Below are 23,664 nucleotides of genomic sequence, written 5' to 3'. Positions count from 1 at the left end.
GCCAAGCCGGTTGAGATTCACTGAGTTACACAAAAGCACCCATGAGATGGGTTTGCATTAATAAAGGACAGCGTTTTAAATGAGAGAATTGTAATGAGGTGATCATAGAATAAGTGAGGCAAACAAAAAATAGAAATATTTACCTTATTTTAATTCAAGGGACTGACCAGCTATTATCTCAAGATAGGTGGAAGCAGTTTAGCTAATGAAAATAAATTAAAACTCAGATTTAAGTAATGTTCTGTTAGGAAATATATTCCTTGGTGTACTTGTAGTTTAATATAAACTGGTATAAGTCTAAAATTTGTTTCATCTAGGTTATTTAGCAGGTAATAAAACAAAACAAAACAAAAAAGCGGGGGGTGGGGAATCCAGTCTAACATTGAATCTAATCAGATCCTTTGAAAGCAAAGAAAAATGAACTGAAACTAGAATTAGTAAAATGCAGAAAGCATAGCTATCATTAGAGCATTTGAATTTAATTTAAATCAAGTAAAAATATTTTAACAGCCATCTCTGCCCTCTGTTATCTGAGTTATGAGAACAATTTAAGTAGGCCAAAATTTGGGTACATTTTATAAATATCATGAAAGATGTCATGAGTAGGAAACCAAATGACCATTATTAATGGGTAGCTTTTTAAACATTTTCCTATCAGGTTTGCCCATTGCTTTCATTTTCTGAACGCGGGTAGGAAAATGAGTGCTCTGAGATGTGCTGCTTGGGAGGCTCCGATTGCCTGTTCCGGCACATGCATTCTCCCAGGGTCGGTTTTGTTTCAACAGCCGGACCTCGGAGAAGCTGGGCCTCTCTCCCGCCAATCAGGCCTGCGGGCACATCCCCTCTGAGGCTTGCATCTCTTCAGCTTGGCGCACTCTGCCAACTTCTGAGCCAGTGTCTCTTTACTCGTCTTAACATCAGTTCGTTTAAATTTGACTCTCCTCCCACACAAGCAAGTTGAAGCCTCATATTCAGTTGGTTATCCAATTTCCTGAGTGTTGTATTTTTCTTTAAGTCATATCTTTTTAAAGATCTCTTTGAATAACTTATTTCGGGCCTGCTACTCTTTCCTTGACTTTGTATTCTTCATCTGTGCTGCATTTCAGAGTAACTAGTTCATGAATGTGTAAAAACCAAAAGATAGCACTTTCTTTTGGTTTTTCTTGAAAATCCTAGTTTCAGGTTGCTTGGGGACCCTTTGATCCTAGATTCTTACTGAGTAGTCTCAGGTAAGCAGAGTGCCGGTGTCAGAGCAGTGTTGATGCATCCAGGACGCTGACCCGCTGTGATTGCTTTCCTCCTTTGATGGTGAGACAGCGCTTTATCAGCTCAAACGTAGTCCAGCTAAGTTTAGATTAGAATTGTCACTGTGAAAGGAATATGATAAGTTGTTCTTTAAATGGACTGAAACAGTTCAATTTGGAAAATTATAAAGCTATTTATTAAAGTACTTGGAGAAAATAATAGACAGCATATTTTTATGGCCTTGGAATATGGAAACCCTTTTCTTATTCTTATTTTTATTTTTTTTTTGAGACAGAGTCTTGCTGGGTCGCCCAGGTGCTGGAGTGCAGTGGTGCGATCTCAGCTTGCTGCAACCTCCGCCTCCTCCTGGGTTCAAGTGATTCTCCTGCCTCAGCTTCCCAAGTAGCTGGGACTACAGGTGCTTGCCACCACACCCGGATAATTTTTGTATTTTTAGTAGAGACAGGGTTTCACCATATTGACCAGGCTGGTCACGAACTCCTGACCTTGTGATCCGCCTGCTTCAGCCTCCCAATTGCATCCGGCCTATGGAAGCCCTTTCTGAGGCTGACAACACAAAGTCTAGTAGCCATTAAGGAGATAATTGATACATTTAAGTAAACAAGTAATATTAAATTAGGAAAAACACTTCTGACTTGTGACAGATACAGGCTAATTCCATTCATATATGTATATTCTTGCTAATCTGTAAGAAAAAGATGAATTCAGAAGAAATAGGTAAAGGGTATAGACAGGCCATTCGTTAGGAGGACAAAGGTACTAATAGTTAATAAACTTGGAAAAATGTTCATTTTGAGATTCTTCTATCAAACTAGCAGAGAATGAAAACATTTTAAAACCTAGTGTCATAAAGGTGTGGTCAGATAGGCAGTGTCATACAAAGCGAGGGAAAGGATAGAGTGATGAAGCTTTTCGGGGCCGGTTTGGTAATGTGTATGAGTATTTACAATGCATGTCTCTAAGGCCCAGCGGTTCTGAGTTCCTCCTGCAGATCTGCTCGCAGAACACAGGTTTTTGGGCGAGAACGTTTCCTACGGCATTGTTTGTAACAGCAGAAAACCGGAATGTAAATGTCTGTCAGCAGCGGACTGGTCAGATGAACTATAGGCAGCCACGCAGTGGAAAGCCGAGCTTCTCTTAGGGAGAGTGAGGGTAGATTTAGATGTACAGATAGAGATATATGATTTTTTTTAAAAAGGCACCTCAGTATGGGTAATGTTATCTTTCTTGTGTATAAATGCACACACACACACACACCCTGTAGATGCAAAGTGTGTAGAAAATTTATTGAAGGATACCCAAGAACTGAATCAAACTCTTGTCATGTTCTTATTCAAATACGGATTTTATATTACTCAGATGAGGACAACCATTTTATTACCTTTGAAAAGAAAGCGTAGTTTTTAGTGGTTAATAGTAGTTTCATTATTAGTTACTTATCGGTTATTTTCCAGTTTCAAGAGTATTTCACATTAGTGGCTGAACCGCTAGAATGAATGGCCCGCTGATGGGAATGATTCTCAGTTGTTAAAAATCTGTACTCGTGTGTGTGCTAGTCTTGTTTTTCATCCAGTTATTGTTGTTTAGATTACATCATTGCCATGATTCTGAAAAGGTCTCACTGTGGATCTTAAACTCTCAGATTACTGCTTTAGAGTACTTACTTTTGAGAAATTAATAGAAAATTTGTTTTGTACTTTTCTAGAAAATGAGAACAATGAGTTTTAAATGTTACTTAAAAGTTCTGTAAACCCAGATGTCTTATCTGAAGGTTTTCTACTTGAGAGGTTTGCTTTCTGTCTTCTTCAAACACTAGAAAGATGTGTATACTGGAATAAAGCTGCTTTTCTTTTGGTGAGAGCCCTTCTGGCCCCTGTCACATGCTGTCCCTGGCATCTCTCTGTTTTTCTGTTTCACAGTTTCACACCCCGCCAGACCCCAGGTGAGTGGTGTGGTGGGAAGCGTGTAAGATTTGCTGTTAGATCCAGGCTTGCCAGTCCGGCTCCACTGTGTAAGAATTGTGGCTTTGGCATAAGACCTGCCTCCTGAATTGTCAGTGGATTAGGTCACCAATGTAAAGTAGTGCCGGACACATGGAAGACATTTCATAAATATTTTCCTTCTTTTCCCACTTCTTCCCTCTTTTAAAAGGGTGTCTTCAATCCACTTACCCTTTTGTGTTCCAACCTCTCTCACTGTTCTACCCTTTCTAATCATGTAGATTCCCTTATGAAGTGTCTCTCTACTCTTGAATTTTCTCTTTGATTTGCCCAATTTCTAGCTTTTTGTTGAACAGTTCTATCAGCATGTCTCCTCTGTATCTGAAATTCATCTTCAACAGAATCACTTATTTCCCCACAAAACTAGTTTCTCTTCCTGACTTTCCTGTTTCTGTTTCTCTGAAATGTTACTTCTTTCTGTATCCTCTTTTTATTCTGCTTTGAAACCCTAACCGAGTGCCATCGTGAGCCACAGTTATTGAGAGGCGTGCTCTGCATCTTTGAGATGTGGAGAGAGAAGGAACTGATTGAGATCCATTGTTCCAACAGATTTCCTGTCTTTTCTCTCCTCCTAAGAGGCAACCTAGCTTGGTGTCAAGGCAGTGAGCTCAGGAGCCAGACTGTGTGGGTTTTAATCCCAGATCTCACACATCCTGTGTGAATCAGGGTAAGCTGCTTAGCGTCTCTGTGCCTCATCTGTAAAACCTCATAGGATTGTTGGAAAGAGTAAACGAAAAGAGTTCTAAAGTATTTAGAAGAGTACACAGTACTTAGTAGTGGTTTCATAATTGTTAATTATAGTTAATCTCATATACCACTGCTTCTGAAACAAGACATTAAGGACAGGCGCACTTCATTTTATTGCCCTTTACTTTATTGCACTTGACAGGTAATGCGTTTTTTACAGATCAAAAGTTTTTGGCACCCCCTACCTTGAGCAAGTCTGTGGGCGCCATTTTGTCAATAGCACGTACTCACTTGGTGTCTCTGGTTCACATTCTGTTAATCCTTGCAATGTTTCATACGTGTTCATTGTTATTGTATCTGTTTTGGTGACCTGTGATGAGTGGTCTTTGATGTTACTATTGTGATTGTTTTGAGGCACCACAATGGCGAGCTTAATTGACATGTTTTATGTGTTCCAACTGTTCCACCCGCCAGCCATTCCCTCATCTTTCTCCCTGTCCTTGGGCCTCCCTCTTCTCTGAGACACAACAGTAGTTCAGTTAACCAATTAATAACCCTGCAGTGGCCTCTGAGTGTTTCAATGAAAGGAAGAGTCGCATTTCTCTCACTTTCAATCAAGAGCTAGAAATCATTGAACTTAGTGAAGAAGGCTTGTCAAAAGCTGAAACAGGCCAAAAGCCAGGTCCCCTTGAGCCAAATACTTAGCCAAGTTCTGAATGCAACGGAAAAGTTCTTGAAGAAACTTCAAAGTAGTAGTCCAGTGAACACTTGAATGATAAGAAACTGAAACAGCCTTATTGTCGATAAGGAGAAGGTTTGAGTGGTCTGGATAGAAGACCAAACCAGGCACAACATTCCCTTAAGCCAAAGCCTAATGCAGAGCAAGGTCCTGACTGTCTTCAATTCTGTGAAGGCTGAGAGAGGTGAGGAAGCTGCAGAAGAAAAGAGAGCTTGGTTCATGAGGCTTAAGGAAAGAAGCTGTCTTCGTAATATAAAAGTGCACGGTGAAGCATGCAAGTGCTGCTGTGGAAGCTGCAACACATTATCCAGAAGATCTAGCAAAGATTATTGATGATGGTGCTGTCCTAAACAGATTTTCGGAGCCGATGAAACAGCCTTCTATTATTGGAAGAAGATGCCGTCTTAGGACTTGCACAGCTGGAGAAGGGAAGCCAGTGCCTGCTTCAGAGTTTCAAAGAACAGGCTGACTCTCTTAGAAGGAGCTAATGCGGCTGGTAACTTTGTTGAAACCAGTGCTCATTTACCATTCTGAAAATTCTAAGGGCCCTTAAAATTATGTGAAGTCTACTCTGTGTTCTGTAAATTGAATAGCAAAGCCTGGATGACAGCACATCTGTTTGCAATATGATTTACTGTTAAGACCAACTGCTGAGAAAAAAAGATTTCTTTCAAAATATTACTGCTCATTGACAATGCCCTTGGTCACCTGAGAGCCCTGATGGAGATATACATGAAGACTGATGTTTCCATGCCTGCTAACACAGCACTTATTCAACAGCCCATGGATTGAGGAGTAATTTCGACTTCTAAGTCTTATAAGAAATACATTTTGCAAGGCTATGGCTGCCATAAATAGTGATTCCTCTGGTGGATCTGGGCGAAGTACGTTGAAAACCTTCTGAAAAGGATTCATCATTCTGGATGCCAAGAAGAACATTCATGATTGATGGAAGAAGGTCAAAATATCAACATTAACAGGAGTTTGGAAGAAGTAGATTCTAACCCTCATAGAAGATGTTAGTATAGGAAGTAACTGCAGATGTGGTAGAAATAGTAAGAGAACTAGAAATAGAAGTGAAGCCTGAAGAGGTGACTGAATTGCTTCAACCTCTTGATAAAACTTTTGCTTGTTATGGATGAGCAAAGAAAGTGGTTTCCTGAGATGGAATCTATTCCTGGTGAGGATGCTACGAACATCGTTGAAATGACAACAAACTAGTAGATAAAATAGCAGGAGGATTTGAGAGAATTGATTCCAGTTTTGAAAGAAGTTCTACTGTGGGCAAAATGCTATCAAACAGCATCAGATGCTACAGAGAAATCTTTCATGAAAGGAAGAGTCAGTTGCCGTGACAGACTTCACTGTCTTGTTTTAAGAAGTTGCCATAGCCACCCCAACCTTCAGCACCCACCACCCTGATCAGTCAGCAGCCGTGAACATCAAAACAAGAGCCCCCGCTTGGCAAAAAGGGTGCAGCTTGACTAATGGAAGGCTCAGATGATCGTTAGCAATTTTTAGCAATAAAGAATTTTTAATTGAGATACATATATTTTTTACACATAATGCTATTGCACACTTATACAGTATAGTGTAAACATAACTGTTATGTACACTGGGGAACCAGAAAAAATGCACATGACTCACTTTAATGTGATGGACTGGAGCCAAACCCTCAGCATTGCTGACATATGCTTTTGTGTCATCTCTTAAGTTTAAGAAATTTCAGAGGCTTCTCTGTTGCCTTCTGGAACAATCATTTTCTACATGTCAGCAGGGCTATCCCAGGAGAAGGTCTCTGTGTCAATCAGAGTTATGCAAGCATACGCTGAACAGTTCATGGTAGGAAAATTGTAGAAGAAATTCATCTGAATTTGAGGTTGAGGTACTTTTCCAAGCTCGGTTATATTTCTGTGATGCCTCAGTGTGGCTACCCATCATCACCTTATCTTGAAGTTACGTATGTATGTGTCTCCAGGCAAACTGATGATTCTCCAAATATGTCCCATGCTGTTTCACCTTTAATTTGTACCTTCGGCTTGCTCTTCTAAGAATAATAGAGTGACCCTTCCATCTTTCAGAAGCCCATCTCTTCAGGTTCAGCTCAAATACCACGTCTTCTATAAAACCTTTCGTTTTCTGTTTTACTTCTCTGGATTCCCTTAGCACAATTTGTGACTCTTATTACAAATTATATTGCTTATTTGTAAGTTGTTAAGCTTGATAAGCAAAGAATTTGTCTTTTTTTTCTATTCCCAATGACCTATAAGAGACTTTGTACCATAATACTCTGTTCTTGTTTGAATAATTTTTTTTCTCAGATATAAATACATCAAAAGGTACTTTACAATGTAAGATATTAAGAGACTTACAGATTTCCTGAATCCCTGCCTTGGAGAAGTTTGTGTTCTTAACACTGACCACAGGACTAGGAGCTGTCCCATCACTGGCCTGTCATTCTCCCATCTGATGGGCTACCCAATCAAAAGCAGAAAGATTCTCTTACAGAAAATCCTCTGGCATTGTTATTTTTTTAAAACAGTTTGGATATTAAACAAATGCTTGAAGTTAAGTGGTATTTAAGGATATAACATTTTTCTTTTCAGAGATTTTCCATGTAATTATATTTGTTACAAAGGAATTTTTATTGGTTAAAGGATGAGGAAGGCAATGGTAATTTTATGTTGGAACTACATTTTGCTTTCTTAGTTCTCAAAAGTCTATATTTAGGCCATTTTAGGCCTTTTTTTTGTAGTCTATTTAAAAATAAATTGATAAACCTTCACAAAGGTTCAGTATTAGATGTGCTTATATTTTCATTAACTCACGTAAGTCTTATGCCTTAGGCATCTCATAATTGCTTATTGAGACTTTGTCTTTACAGAACTTTATTGAAAAGGTTCTCTCCATCTCTTCACTCTCACTGCCACCCCCTGTATGAATTCTTTTTAGTTGGTAATAGGGCTTTTTAAGGAAGATCGTGTACCAGTGTTAGAGGATGTATGGACATCTTCTTCAAAATTGCATGAGGCTGCCAATACCAACCTTCTGTGCTTTGTCACAGATCCCTGACATCATAAGACAGCTTTGTTCATCTGAGGAACCTTTCAAAAATGCATGCTGGTGAAGTTTATTATGTAGGGTGGGTTTTGTTTGTTTTGTCTAACTGGAAACAGACTATTAAAGCAAAGTTTTTTTTTAACCTTAAAACTGCGGTGCTGAAGGACCAGCCAGCATTGTTATACATCCATCCTGTCATCAGAATGGGGTAAAGCTTATTTCACATGGACTTCTCTTAGGTCTGTCTGGAAGCAAACTATTTGCTAATTGTAGCGCCATCCTATTCTGTACTCAAAGCTGCCTATTTTAGGACTTTGAGCTATCCGAATAAGTAGACTCGCTAAGCTAATACAAATATCCGTTTACTTTAAGGAAACTTTTGTTGTTTTAATTCTGTTTAAAAAATAAACACCTGGGCCGGGCGCAGTGGCTCACACCTATAATCCCAGCACTTTGGGAGGCCGAGACGGGCGGACACGAGGTCAGGAGATCGAGACCATCCTGGCTAACACAGTGAAACCCCGTCTCTACTAAAAATACAAAAAATTAGCTGGGCGTGGTGGCAGGCACCTGTAGTCTCAGCTACTCGGGAGGCTGGGGCAGGAGAATGGCGTGAACCCAGGAGGTGGACCTTGCAGTGAGCCCAGATCGCGCCACTGCACTCCAGCCTGGGTGACAGAGCGAGACTCCGTCTCAAAAAAAAAATAAAATTAAATAAATAAATAAACACCTGAAATTGACATCTGTAGGTTCAGAATGTGACTTAACAAAGGATTTGTTAAATAATTTCACCTCTTTTGGTAATTCCCAATCAGTAATATTGATATGACTGGCTATAAATAGACTGGGTCTGTTGTTGTGATCTACCTTTGTTTTTAAAACGATGTGCAAGTTTTATGTTCCATCAGTGGTTTTCTAACGTCAGTACAGGTTCATCTGTAGAATTAGATCATGTCCTTTGAGCCAAGGATCTGTAAAGAATGAAACAGGAAACCTGTCAAATTCTTCCATATTTTGAGCTAAGGTGGTTAGCTTTTTTATGTAAGAGAATATTATCACCTCTTCAGGCCCTTTTGAGGAAAAGAGTTAAATGTTTGTCAGCAATTCTGGTTGAGATGTTCTCCGGTTTAAGAATCAGATATTTGCTTTCTAGTCCTACTTCTAACACAGTTGCATGTGGTATAGTCATAAGATGGGCCATGGCACGATAGGCCAGGGGACGTCATCACAGGCGCTGTGGAAGGATGTGACAGGCACAGTGAGGAATTCCTTATGTGGTGATAGGCGGACCCCTGAATGCCTCCAGGGCCCCATCCCAAGATCATAACATAGAGAGTAGTTAGCCTGTGATTGGGAACTCCTCTTAACTGGTGGACTTAGAGATGGGATGATCTGTGTTGACCTGTGGTGGACGTTTGGTGTCTACTGGAAGGAATTAGGTGGGCCATAAGAGCTGCGACCACTCACAGTATGTTTTGAGCTTTCATATACCCTTTGTACACGTTTGGTAGAAAGCCAAACAGAAAGCAACTTTAAGTAAATATAAGTTACCATTTTCATTAATTCTGAAACCCAGCCCTCCTGCAAGGCCTGATTTGGTTACGGTGCAGACAGAAGGCGTGGTGCCATTGCCCATCTCTGCCACCCCACAGTTGCTGTTCTCATGGTCTCTGCAGTGAGAGCCCTTCCTCTTAGGCCATGTCTTAGCTGCTTACTAGGAAACCAGTGAACTGAGTCAGATCTAACCATGTCATCCAAAGAAGCCCCTGCCCTACTTTCTGCATGTTGTTGTTGTCAGAAGTAAGGGTTTGTTTCTTACTGGTCCCAGTTCCCCAGGGATGTCATATGAGGAGCAGAATGCAACAACATAAAAAAATATAGCAAAACCAGAAACTACTATTTTTGTGGTCAGCAGTCGCTAATTAGCATCCTGTCTTTAAAAACAATTAGTAAAGTAACCTTTTATTTTATTGTTATAGAAGCAGTACATATGCATTGGAGAAAATTCAGACTAGCAAAAAGAAAAGTATCCCATTTTCACAGTCACTACTCTTTACACTAGGTGTCTGTCTTATTTTCTCTGTGTGAACATGGGTATACACACAAACATACAGATGTAAATTGTATATAAATGGTAATGGTTTACCACCAGTTGGTAATCCTTGCCAGAATCAGTAATGTTATTCCTTCCACACTTACTGAGCTGGTTTCATCTAGAAAGTAGGACTTTCCTGTATCAGCTGGAGCTAGTTAATTATGTCGAATTTCAATTTCGAAATCAGGATAGATGGCTAATTTCACCTCTCCTTAATTGCCAGGTTTCAAAGTAAGAAGTTGTTTTATAGCTACTACAAATAGTGACCAGCGAAGAAAGCATTCCTGTCTTTTTTCTGATAGTAGCATGGATGCATGGATTTACATTGATTTAATTATGTGTTTTGTTTTTTTTTCTTTGTGCTTAAAGTTACCACCTTTTGGAAGTCCATTCTAGCTCTTCTTCTACCTCAGTGATATTTGAAACCTCTCTTGCTCTTAAATAGCACTACTTCTTTCATCTCTGTCAGTACTGCATCAGCTTCATGTTTCTCTTTGTTCTGGGTCATATTTTCCTTCTTTTCATGCCTGGTAAATTATGATTGGATGCCAGACATTGCAATTTTCACCTTGCTATATGCTGGAAATTTTTGTCTTCCCATAAACATTTTTGAGCCTTGTTCTGGGATGCACCTAAGTTACTTCGAAATAGTCTGATTATTTCAGGTTTTATTTTTAAGCCCAGAGCAACATTTAGCTTAGGGATATTTTTGCCCCTGTCTTGAAACAAATCCTTGGTAGTATTGTACCTGATGCCCGTGAATCATGAAGTTTTCCATTTGGGCAGGTGGGAATAGCCCTGTGTGAGGGATTGCACTCTTGATTCTTTCGTGTGTGTCTTTCCCTGACCTTGGGTAGTCCCCTCACGTGACGGGCTGATCAGTGCAGATCTGCAATGCCCTCTGCAGTCTCCAGAGCTCTCTCTGTGCGTCTCTGTCTTCCCCAGACTCTGTCTCCTCCCACTGCAGAGACCACCGAGCTTTGTGTGGGTTTTCCATGCCTGCTGTGTGGCCTGGAGAGTCTCTCCACGCAGTGGTCAGGCACTTGTAGGCTTACTCTGTCTGTTTCCCGTATCTCGGGATCACTTCTTCACTACCTGGTATCCAGTGATTTGAACACAGTTTCCTGTATTTCATCGTATTTTTAGTTTTCAATGGGAGCATAAACTGAGTCCCTATTACTCCATCTTTGTTGTCTGCTTTGCATATTAACTGATTTTCAACTCCAAGTTTATTTTCATCTCTCAGGTGAGAATAATACCACCACTTACTTCACAAGAGAGTTGCCCCTGAAAAGGACACTGTCATCCACTATGTAAATGTTCTTAGTACTGACTTCCCTACTGGACAGTTGTGGAACTGGGATTTGAAGCCTGGAAGTTGGGCTCCAGAGTGGTCCTCTTCACACATCTGCTGCAGTTTACCCATCGATTGGCTTCATGGAAGCGTATCAGTTACCTCTTCTCACAAGATGCTGTATTGTAGGCCAGTTAGACCCCTAAGAGCACACACCAGGAGACATTGGCCTTTGCTCCTGAGTTCACAGACCAGCTGGGCTGTTGTGTCCTTCACAGCTGCGATTGGTAGGACTCACTTGTGGCTCTGTGGTCAGCTTCAAGTTGACTAGGTGGCTTTGCTTATTTTGTCTGGACTCTCTCACATACATGTGTAATGCCTCTGAAAGCAAAAGGTTCAGAATATTAACACTTTTTACAACTTGGCTATTTCTGTTTTTTCTTCTGGAGTTTGTTTCTGTGGCTGTATGACTTGCCTGATACTTGTTCCATTGTTTCTGTGCTGCTTATAGTTATTTTTAGGGCTTCAGTAATACTGTACTGTGATACCAAACAACAGACTTTAGAAAATATAATGCATTGAAGATAACCCATTGCTACACAATTGGGACTTTTTGCATGTAATGTTTGTGAGTGAGTGGCATGCTCGAGTTTTCTGGAGAATTTGGTCCTGCCATGAATGTGCTGGTTTTGGTTAAAAACTTTGACCTGCTCTATCACGCTTGTTCACTGGGCACCTTTTTTATTTTAAGGTGGATATTTTGGCTCAGATTGGTTGTGTCGAAAGTCTCAGCCAGTCACCACCTTCTTCTCCTTCTCCTTCTCCTTCTTCCATAAATAAGGTAAATTTCAAACTTGAACACAAGAGGAAATAAACATTTAATAAACCCTAAAAGTCATATTGTTTTCCCAAGTGAGGTGATTATGTCAGGTACAGTGTCTTACAGGAGCTCTTCTTGGGGCGTGGTGACGTGGGATGTGGAGTATGTAGGAACTGGAAAGATCATGGGGATTTACACCATGGAGGCCTCTTAGAGGAGGCTTGATTGATGAATTTATCCCACGGGCAGTGAGATCTCACGAAAGGTCTTTAACTCTGTGGTTGACTGTGAGGAGGAGTGGGGTACCACGGAGAAAGGGAAAAGAAGAGGAGAATGAAGACATTGTCCTGTAGAAATTCGAGAGGAAGGGAAGGTGTAAAGAAAGAAACAGAAGAGGCATCTCAGCATTGGAAACCTGAGTGAAGGAGCCGAGGGGATTATTGCATGACCAAATGTCTGCAGTTGAGAGACCAAAGGGGTTGTGGGGATGGAGAACAACATTAGAGACATCAGGCGCAGTGGCTCACGCCTGTAATCCCAGCACTTTGGGAGGCAGAGGCAGGCGGATTACCTGAGGTCAGGAGTTCGAGACTAGCCTGGCCAACATGGCAAAACCCATCTCTACTGAAAGTACAAAAATTAGCCGGGTGTGGTTGTGCACACCTGTAATCTCAGCTACTTGGGAGGCTGAGGCAGGAGAATTGCTTGAACCTGAGAGGCAGAGGTTGCAGTGAGCTGAGATCGCGCCACTGCACTCCGGCCTGGGTAACAGAGCAAGACCCTGTCTCAAAAAAAAAAAAAAAAAAAAAAAGTCAGACATCAAAGGATCCTTCAACCAGATCATTGTAGTCTAGTTTGTTACAGTAAAGCTTAGGTTTTGAAAAAAGTCAAGATCTCAGCATGTAGCAACAGAAAATATTTGTGCCGAAAGTCCCAAGAATTAGGAGTTGCTGTTGTTGACCTTTACGGTAAAAATATTTCTGTCTTCTTCCTCTTTTATGTATCTGAAGGGAACAGAACGTTGGCTGGAATAGAAGATATCTTAAGCCTGTTATCTCTTCAATTAAAAGTCTCTATTAATATGACCTGACTGTGCAGCCATTTGTGAATATAACTGTCTGATCTTTTGCATAGCATAAACTAATAGGTATTTTACTTAGATGGGGATTTACTCAAAGAAATGCTAGTCTTTGTTCTTTTCTTTATATTTTAGATGAGCCTTCACATATTAAGATAACCTCTACCGGCCGGGCGCGGTGGCTCAAGCCTGTAATCCCAGCACTTTGGGAGGCCGAGACGGGTGGATCACGAGGTCAGGAGATCGAGACCATCCTGGCTAACACGGTGAAACCCCGTCTCTACTAAAAAATACAAAAAACTAGCCGGGCGAAGTGGCGGGCGCCTGTGGTCCCAGCTACTCGGGAGGCTGAGGCAGGAGAATGGCGTGAACCCGGGAGGCGGAGCTTGCAGTGAGCTGAGATCCGGCCACCGCACTCCAGCCTGGGCGACAGAGCCAGACTCAGTCTCAAAAAAAAAAAAAAAAAAAGATAACCTCTACCGAATGCATACTATGTTCCAGGTGTTGTGTTAGATGCTTTGTATGCATTATGTCATTTAATCGTTACAGGAGGATAATGTTATACCCCTTACATAAGTGTGGGGACTAAGAAAGCTAAGTAAATTGACCAAGGCCACTCGGCTAGTGGTAAGTGATAAAGCTGGGATTCAAACCCAGATAGCAGGCTTTAAGCCTTAAAGTTCTTAATCACTTTACCCATGTGGTATAATGATTACTTGAGTCAATTCCAACAGCTTCCTAAAGGGAGTTAAACTCCACCTAGTGTACCAGGATTCGTCTTGCCCCTTTTTATCCCATATTGTATATTTGTACTATGTGCAGCTTTCCTACACCACACAGCACCACCACGGGTGTGCATGTCCATCTCCCCCACCCCTCGTGGCCATTCTCAGTCTGTTCTGTGGTCCAGTGGCTCTGCAGTCAAGTACAAGCCAGGCTACTCTGAGGAAATTTAGCTAATGCTGTAAATCCTTTGAGTGAATGTGTTTAAATAAGTCTCCCAATGTAAAGCCTGCATAAATGTATTTCTGTATTTGCATTATGAGGAGAGGATAGCTTTTAAATTTAGAACATTAAACCAGCAAATTTGTTAGTATATTGATCCTGGCCCTAAAGAAGCATTTGATTTAGTTGGGGCAGGAGTTAGGAAGAGAGTCAGACATAATCATCTACCTGTGGTGATTACATAGATTTAAATGTGTCCCAGAGACCCAAGCAAACATGCTTTAGGAATATATTCATTCAACAGATACTTAATTTACGAAACATTTACCCAGAGCCCCACGTTCACGGGCAGCAGGAGATGGCAGGATACCCTGATGGACACAGCCCTTCTCTGTTTCCTTCTAATGGAGCTCAGACAAGAGTGATTGTATATGTCAATTTTGTTTGTTGCATTTTCCAAGGTTTGTTAAAATTTCAAGCATAGAAAAGTTAAATGAATTTCATAGTGAATAATCATATACCCACCTTCTGGATTTTACTATTCCCATTTTACAGCTCCTGCTTCCTCTCATATTTGCCCATCCCTCCATCTCTTGTGCCTGTCTGTATCGTCCAGCTTTTCTATGGTGAGCTGATTCCACTTTCAGAACTCAGACACTGTTATTTTAAGAGTACTCATAGTGTCACATGTTAAAAATTCTTTTTTTCTTTCTTTCTCTTTTGTTTTTTTTTTTTTTTTTCGAGACAGAGTCTCACTCTGTCGCCCAGGCTGGAGTGCAGTGGTGTGACCTCGGCTCACTGCAACCTCCACCTTCCAGGTTCAAGCGGTTCTCCTGCTTTAGCCTCCCAAGTAGCTGGGATTATAGGCTCCTGCCAGTACACCCAGCTAATTTTTGTATTTTTAATAGAGATGGGGTTTCACCATGTTGGCCAGGCTGGTCTTGAACTCCTGACCTCAAGTGATCCTTCTGCCTCGGCCTCCCAAAGTGTTGGGATTACAGGTGTGAGCTGCCACGCCCAGCCAAAAATCATTTTTTCTGTAGTCACATGCTGAAAATCACTTATTCTGCAATCTACCACAAGTTAATTTTTTCAAAAAGACTAGTATACATAAGACAAATCTGATTTCCTCCTTTTGGTGATCATGTTATGAAGGTTAGAGGTCTGACAAAGAGTAGGGTGTATTTCATACAAATGATCAAGAACATCACGTTTAAAATATCTGAGTCCTTGCCACTTTATACAAGGCATTTGGAGAATCTTTTGGGGGAAACGTTCTCCAGGTAAGACAGAGCTGTCCCCCGATTCACTGGTGGTACTGACCATCTAATTTGCAAATAATGAAGAAAGTAAAAGGAGGTGACTGGATGTCAGCCAGCAGGCTGTGGGAAGGCCAGAGCCCTGTTGATGGGGTAGGACTTTGCTAAATTGAGGAAGATGAGGTGTGCAGATAAGAGTACAGTACAGTGTGAGTAACAGCAGAGATGTGGAAAAGTTTGGGGACATGTGTGAAGTTTGAAGCTTCAGAGTGAAGGTTGGTGGCAGGTGGGGAGAATGGGGAATGCAGCACGAGGCAAAGTTGGGACCTGCGCTGAAGAGACTCTTGATTGAGCCACAGGAAGCTTGGAGTTGACTCCAGGGGCAGTGAGTGCTAACGAAGGGATTTTGATTACCCATGATGGACAGTTAAGTCAGGAAGAGCTTCACAAAATAAGGGGTGGGAAGAGAAAGCGGATGAAGATGCTGCTCAGTAGAAAGGAAGAGGAGGGAAAGGTGGAAGGAAAGGACAGAGAGGCGCCGCAGGATGGAAACCTCAGCCCAGAAGCAGGGCAGGTTTTACCGTGACAAGATGTCTGTAGTTAGGGAACTACCAAAGGGATTTGGGGGTTGAGAGCAAAGAAGTCAGAGACCAACGTATGGAAAGGATGGGTTCAGAGAGAAAGCCGGTGACTGATTACAGATAAGAGGGGAAGGGACCTGCCGGGGGAGTAAAAGGCCATCTATTAAGGGAGTGAGTCCAGGGGCCATGACGGAGGCTGCAGGAAAGATCTCCAGTTGGTAGGGTTTTGAGAAACGTCTTATCAGCAGGAGTTGGGTTGAAACAAGATAATGTTCCAGGGAAAAAATAAACCAAGGAGATGGAAATAAATACCCACAAAGATTTCATAACCTAGGTAGAGAGCTAAGATCGTATACATAACCAACTAGTATGACAGTTATTACACACCTATAAAGTATTAACCAAGTGATTTTCAAAGAAGTATTGTTTGTTTCTACCCTAATTAAATAGATTTTAATTTTCTGAGGACAGTTGCTATGAATAGTTCACCTCCAGGTCTTTCCTCCATCTTGATGAAAATCCTTCCTGGCCAGTTTGCTAAGACCGAACCATCTTCTGGAAGGGCCCAGAGAACATTCACTCTTCTGTGCTAGCTCACAGTCCTGTGTTCCTTTGCGGTGTACCTCACTTAGCTTCTGGCAGTCTTCTGAATCCAGGCCGCTCACTTCTGAACTCTAGCCCGAGGTTACACAGCGGGCGAGAGGTAGAGCTGTTAACGGAGCTCCAACTCGCTAGGCTCCTGACTGTGGCCCTCCGAGCCCCTCCATTTCACAGCCGGTCCTTGATGGAAACCAGGCTGAGGCTGCTATACCAGTGATAGTCTGTCCTTAGTGTCCCAAACTTTGGTACCTTTTCAAGTTCTTATTTGAAAAACAAAACCTTGTAACTTAAGAGTTTGGAGGACACAGAATATATTGCTAAATAAAATAGGAGAATAAAACTACATTCCCTTCAAGAAAACTGTAGAAGGAAGGGTTTCTCTTAGCTGAAGTGTGGCTGCCAGGTCCTCAGCATGATCGCCTTCATTTCCAACGTCCACTGGGGTCATCTGAGAGTCCATCCCGAAGCCAAATGTCACCTTGTAAGCTGTGTGTTTGAGAAGTCACAGCCTTGTGGATGAAACATCTTCCTCCTTTTAGTATTTAACATAGAGTAAAATCACAAGTAACTTCAGTTTTTTCCTTAGAGGTATATAGGGCAGTAGAATGACTTCATACTTCCACATGAAAAGCATATGGTCTGTTTTTGATGCACCTGGCACGTGACAGCCAGCGGTCTGCCCCATGTGTGGGTTGGTGAAGAGTCGAAACAGACCAGCCACTAGGGTGTCCTACAACATTAGGGGCTATATTAGACAGGGTGGATAATTTTCTTGCAAATATATTTCTTTTTTTAACTAGCACCATTTGTGTGTGTGTGTGTGTGTGTGTGTGTGTGTGTGTGTGTGTGTAAGACTCAAAACAAAGGGGAAGACTTGCTATTTCATGCTCTGAAATAGATTTAGTACGAAATTGTGGAGTGAAAGGCATGAATAATTTTAATTAATCATTTTCTATGAATTCACTAAACAGTGATTCAAATGAAAATCAGTATTTTAACTCAACATTCTAATGTAAAAGTTCAGATTGTTTTAAATATTAAGCTGATGCTAAAGTTTATACGCTAAAATAAAGAACTAAGAGATGTTATGCTAAAGTATTGATAGTTTTTCTGTGAAAGTGTGGTACTAGTACGAAATAGATCACTAAGGAACAAGAGAGTCCAGCTATAGACCCAAATCTGATATGCAGTGAAGGCGACATTTCAAATCATAGGGGAAAGATGAATAGTTCGTGAAATGGTGTTACGGTGACAGACTGAGGACAAGATGTTCAGCTGGATCCCTGAATTCTTTTCTTTTCTTTTCTCCTCTTCTCTTCTCTTTTTTTTTTTTCTTTCTTTCTTTTTTTTTTTTTTTTTTTGAGACAGAGTCCCCTGTGTCACCCAGTCTGGAGCGCAGTGGCATGATCTCAGCTCATTGCAATCTCTGCCTCCCGGATTCAAGTGATTCTTCGGCCTCAGCCTCCCAAGTAGCTGGGATTACAGGCACCCACCACTACACCTGGCTAATTTTTGTATTTTCAGTAGGGATGGGGTTTCACCATGTTGGCCAGGCTGGTCTCAAAACTCCTGACCTCAGGTGGTCCTCCTGCCTCGGCCTCCGAAAGTGCTGGAATTACGTGAGCCACCGTGCCCGGCCCATGTATTATTTGTTTTACTTCAGTTCCAGACAGATACAAGATTTAAATGTTTAAAAAAAAAAAAAATCAAGCTAACAAAAAACTGTATTTGCCTCAAGGGTGGGATGGTGGGGGCAGGGCTGAGAGATGCTAAGTGTACTCTCTACTGGAATATTCTTTGAGATTGGGTGCCATCTATTTCCCATTCCAAAATTTTATTTGTAAGATTAATAATTAAACTATAAAATTACTCAAAGGAATTATGGGAGAGAAATTTTTTTTTTTTCCCGTTTTTTTTGAGACGGAGTCTCGCTGTGTGGCCCAGGCTGGAGTGCAGTGGCCAGATCCCAGCTCACTGCAAGCTCTGCCTCCCGGGTTCACGCCATTCTCCTGCCTCAGCCTCCCAAGTAGCTGGGACTACAGGCACCCGCCACCTCGCCCGGCTAGTTTTTTGTATTTTTTAATAGAGACGGGGTTTCACCGTGTTAGCCAGGATGGTCTCGATCTCCTGACCTCGTGATCCGCCCATCTTGAGAAATATTTTTTAAATAAAAGTATGAAAGTCCCTTTCTATGTAAGACAAAACCCCTCAGTGTGACAGTTGTCAGAGTGTGGGAATGTAACTGCATTCTCTTTGAAATGCAATTTGACAAAATCCATCGGTTCTAAATACACAGTCTCCTTAAGCCTAGCATTTTTTCTTCTGGAAATTTCACAGAGGCCTTTTGGATTGCAGTTTTCATCTAAAGGACCACCAGGATGGCTGATAATAGAAAGGAGAGGTTTGTAGGCAGTAACAGTGTACAGACTGGGAAGAGACCTTCTCTGGTGTGTGCCGAAGATGAAGGGACACATTGGGTTTTATGCCTCACAGGGCCTGTATCACACTAGAGTCACATATATTTAGGAGTTTTGGGGCAAAGCGATACATATGTATGAGAGGAGTTAAGAGCATGTGCAGTGGGTAAACATATGTAACATCCTTGTTCACTCTGAGAGGAGATTTTAGCATTAAAATGAGGTGGACTTGGGCTCTTTATGTGAAAAGGTGAACTGTAGACACAGTTTGTGCGCAGCCTCGGCAAGCTGCTGAAACTGGCTTTAAGGCCTGCAGTTGATTGTAAGAAGAAAATGTTTTTAAGGCCAGTCGTCTGCCCGGTTAGAGTTGTCTTGGTCTGAGTTGTAAATCAGAGTTAGGAGGGGTCTGATAGCTCCTGTTCTTAGTGAGTTTAGCTCTAGTAATTTAGAAAGTTGCTCTATTCCCTTAACCTTAGGATCCATCTTAGTTGATAAAGGGGTGTCTATTTTGGTCTCTCCGATCACACTGTATTATTTATAGTACCCAAAGACTGAAAACAAGGTAAATGAACATCAGCATATACTGGTCAAGTTGTAGGAAATATATACAATGGAATTTTATGGAGACAGTGTGAAAGAACATTGTGTCCATATGTGCTGATGTACCTTGCAGAATGTTTTATGCTGTTAAGAGAAAAATAAAAAGTCCTGAGCAAAAATAATATAATGTAGGCCAACTTACATGTTTAAAAACCAAAAGGATCTATCTCTGTCCATGGGATGTTTGAGTAAGTATATACAAGGAATTTGTTAGTAGCATGAAACAAAAATTATAGTAGGCCACAGTTTCAGAGTTCCTGCACTAGGCTCCAGCAGACCAGGCCAAACCAGAATGGAGTCACTTGTGCTAGACGCTCCATAGCAAACTGAAACTTGAAGGAAGTAGATAGGTCCCAAAACAAACCGGTTTCTTCTCCAGAACAGGAATCCCAGTCTACCTGAGTTAGCATAATAAGGAGTCCCCTCAGCTTTAACCATTACGTAAAAGTATCCTGAAGTAAACTGGTGTTAACTGTCAACTTTCTTTCTGTTGTTCTATTTCCTTATTAACCCATCTTTAAAAACCGAGTGCTCTGTTCCTGCCCAGTGGGAGTGCTCCTTCTAGACTGTAGGAAGGAGACTGCCCAGATTCATGAATCTCAAGTAAAAGCCAAGTAGATCTGTAACACAATGTGTTGTAATTTTGTGTCTTTTGACAGTAGTAGTTCCTTAGAATGACTAGCATCTTAAGATGTTAGGCATATTTCTCAAATTGCATATACTTTTATTCTGTTTTAAGTTTTTTATTATACATGTATTCTTTTTCAAATTAAAAGACCTACTTAAAAATACAACAGATTGCTATAAAGCAGTTAGAAATAGGTCCTCATTATCAGCATGAATAATCTCAAAAACATAATGTTGAACGGGGAAAAAAACTTGCGAAGAGATACAGTATGACATCCTTTAGGCCAATTTTTAAAATATAGAACAGTTGTTTGTGAATGTGTACATGTGCAGCTGAAGTATGAAAACACACATGGGAATGGATACAGGTTCAGAAAAGTAGTGGTTACTTCTGGAGAGAAAGAAAGAGAGGGCTCTAGCTGCTTCTAATAGTTTCCTTGTTGCTGTTTTCAAAGTCCCTAAGCAAATACGGCAAAATGTGTTCCTATCAGTAAAATTAGGTTGATGCTACCTTTTGTGCTTTCCTACATGTTTGGAAATTAAAATACTATGTATGTAGAGTTGTTTTGAATACATTTCTATTAAATTTTTTTTTAACACTCCTGTTGTGTTCATTTATGTCAGTTCATTATTGAATTGAGTCATGGTTTCCAAAAGTCACAAAAATTCTCCTTCTTTTTACCCCTTTCAATAGGTTGGCAGTGGCAATGACCCCTGGTCAGCCTGGAGTGCCTCCAAATCCGGGAACTGGGAAAGCTCAGAAGGCTGGGGGGCCCAGCCAGAGGGGGCTGGAGCCCAAAGAAGCACAAACACTCCTAACAACTGGGACACTGCCTTCGGCCACCCCCAGGCCTACCAAGGACCAGGTGAGGAGAGGGGCGTGAGGTCCCACCCTGCCTGCCATGGCTAAGCGGGAGAGACAGGCAAGACCAAACTGTTTTTGCTGTTCCCATACTCAGCAAAACACAGAACAGTGTTGTGACCACATGGGAAGGGAGGATTGCCCCACACAGCAGGCAGCTGTGCAGCAGACACCGACTGAGTGTCCTACCGTCGTGATACTGTCTACCTGGAGTCAGATCAAGGGAGTGCCCACCACCCCCACCTTGGGTTCAGTTATTCTGCTGGAGCAGCTCACAGAACTCAGGGGAACACTTTACTTACTACCGTCAGTTTATTACAAAGCACAGTTTATAGGATGCGAATAAAGAGCCAGATGAAGACATGTGCACAGGGCGAGGTACGGGGAAGGGACGCGGAGTTTCCACGTTCCCCTGCCCCATGTGCCCCTACATGTTCAGCACCCCAGAATCTCTTTCCCTGTAGCTCAAGGATTTTTATGGTGGTTTCATCACATAGGCATGATCAATTATTATTATTATTATTATTCTTTGAGACAGAGTTTTGCTCTCGTTGCCCAGGCTGGAGTGCAGTGGCATGATCTCGGCTCACTGCAGCCTCCAGCTCCCAGATTCAAGTGAGTCTCTTGCCTCAGCCTCCTGAGTAGCTGGGATTACAGGCACCCACTGCCACACTCAGCTGATTTTTTGTATTTTTAGTAGAGGCGAGGTTTCACCGTGTTGGCCAGGCTGGTCTCAAACTCCTGACCTCAGGTGAGCCACCATGCCTGGCCGGCATGATTGATTATTAACTCAACCTCTGGCCCCACTTTTCTTCCCAGGGAATGGGAGGTGGAGCTGGAAGTTCCAAGCTTCTAATCCTGGCTTGGTCCTTCTGTTGACCAGCCCCCATCCCACCAGGAGTCACCTCATTCGAACAAAAGATGCTCCTACCACCCGGGAAATTCCAAGGGTTAGGAGGTCTGTGTCAGGAGCCAGGGTCAGAGACCAAATATTAGAACAAAAGATGCACCTTGCATACCTAACATTCAGGAAGTTACAAGAGTTTTAGGAGCACTGTGCTGGGAACTGGGGACACAGACCAGATAGCTGTTTCTTACCTCACAATACCACTCTGGGTCATTGAGTCGAAAATAGATTTTATTCAAAAGAACTGCTCGCAGTTGCCCTTATTCCCTAGTAGCAAACCTGGATCCAAATGTAGATGGTCATTAACTGTAACTTCAGTTCAGTCTTACTTGTCCATGTGAAGTCTCAGATTCAAATGCTGGGTTGGTAAAGTAAAAGCAGAATGGGCGGTGGAGGCTGCAGAAGGCTGAGGGCCCCTGCTGTCGCCCATGGATCGCCGCATTTGCAAGGAAGCTGAGCCCACGTTCTGATCTCCACGTCTTCAGAGAGATGAGAAGTCTTGGTTATTTGTCACCTTCTCATTTTAACATCTCAGCAGCTAACACATTTGTTTTAAAATCTTGAGCCAGAAACAAGTGTATGTGGATGGGGTGTGGCTCATCCTGCTGGTTTAAGACCTCTGCATTCACTGTTTTAACTTCCTGTTTGACTAGGCGATGAATAGAAATACTGAGGCAGAAGAGAAATGTATGGAATGGGAAATAATTTGGGAATTAAGGGCATTTATGTCTGTTCTGAAGTTAAATAAGAAGATAGTCTCCCTATTTTTTTTTTTTTTTTTTTTTTTACAATCTCTGAATCTGTCTCCTCTGTAAGCACATTGGGCCAAGAACTGAATGTCTGTTCTAAACAGCAAGGACCTCACTCGTAAGCTTAAAGAAGGGTGCAGGTCCTGGCTCAAGACTGGCAGTTGTGGACAGGAGCTGCCTGTCAGCAGGACCGGGGTGTAGGCTGAATAGAAGCATTGAGAGACTCCTGGTGTCTGGCTCTGTGGTCACTTGGCCCACATCCTTCTCACAGTTTGTTTTTCTCCCATGTGGCATTTGTCTCTCAGCTTCTCCATAGTGGCACTCTTAGGGTCTGACACTAAAGGATACTCGGGCCATTAGAATAGGGGAAGAAGGAGGAGGGGGAGAGCCGACAGCACCTTATCTGACACGGGGGTTATTGTCAGAATAGTAGCTACTGATGCTGCTTAATTAGTTCTTCACTCTCATCTTTTTCTCTTTCCCTTTTTCTCCCATACCCCAACCCGGTCTTTTTAATGTCCCCCTCGTTGCCCTTCTCTCCCCTTTATTGTTAGTGTTAAACAGCTGCTTTTCAAAGATCTGTCGTCCCTTTTGTCCTCCCCAAGCCTCTAGAATTAAAGGGTATTCTGCTTATTTGTAAATGTATAAGACTAGATGTATCAGTGTCTAGGCCTCTAGAAGTCTTTTCTCCTGTGTACCACTTAACATTCTTATAGTCTGCATTTATCTGAAGTGACTTGGACTGACAGCCCTTTAAAAAAATTGTCTGTATTTTCACGCCTGTAATTCCCAGCACTTTGGGAGGCCGAGGCGGGCAGATTCCACGAGGTCAGGAGATCGAGGCCATCCTGGCTAACACAGTGAGACTCTGTCTCCACTAAAAATACAAAAAAATTTAACCAGGCATGGTGACAGGTGCCTGTAATCCCAGCTACTCGGGAGGCTGAGGCAGGTGAATGGCGTGAACCCTGGAGGTGGAGCTTGCAGTGCGCCAAGATCGCACCACTGCATTCCAGCCTGGGCGACAAAGCAAGGCTCCGTCTAAAAAAAAAAAAAAAAAAAAGAAAAGTAGCTATAT

The 23,664-nt window shown here is 41.9% G+C and overlaps 1 protein-coding gene across 3 annotated transcripts in view; it reads left to right on the top strand.

The window, feature by feature from the left end:
* The window catches only part of SNX9 (sorting nexin 9), a 225,852-nt gene that overhangs the window by 155,669 nt on the left and 46,519 nt on the right, over positions 1–23,664 (top strand). For all 3 annotated transcript variants that reach the window (XM_025382607.1, XM_025382609.1, XM_025382608.1), the window contains one exon: positions 20,763–20,934. In XM_025382607.1, coding sequence (XP_025238392.1) covers positions 20,763–20,934 — 172 coding nt within the window. The remainder of the gene's footprint in view (positions 1–20,762; positions 20,935–23,664) is intronic.

The sequence above is a fragment of the Theropithecus gelada genome, chromosome 4 (assembly GCF_003255815.1).
Source record: "Theropithecus gelada isolate Dixy chromosome 4, Tgel_1.0, whole genome shotgun sequence".
NCBI lineage: Eukaryota > Metazoa > Chordata > Mammalia > Primates > Cercopithecidae > Theropithecus > Theropithecus gelada.
Note: the sequence above shows the minus strand (reverse complement) of the source record. Positions and strands in the feature narration are given on the sequence as shown.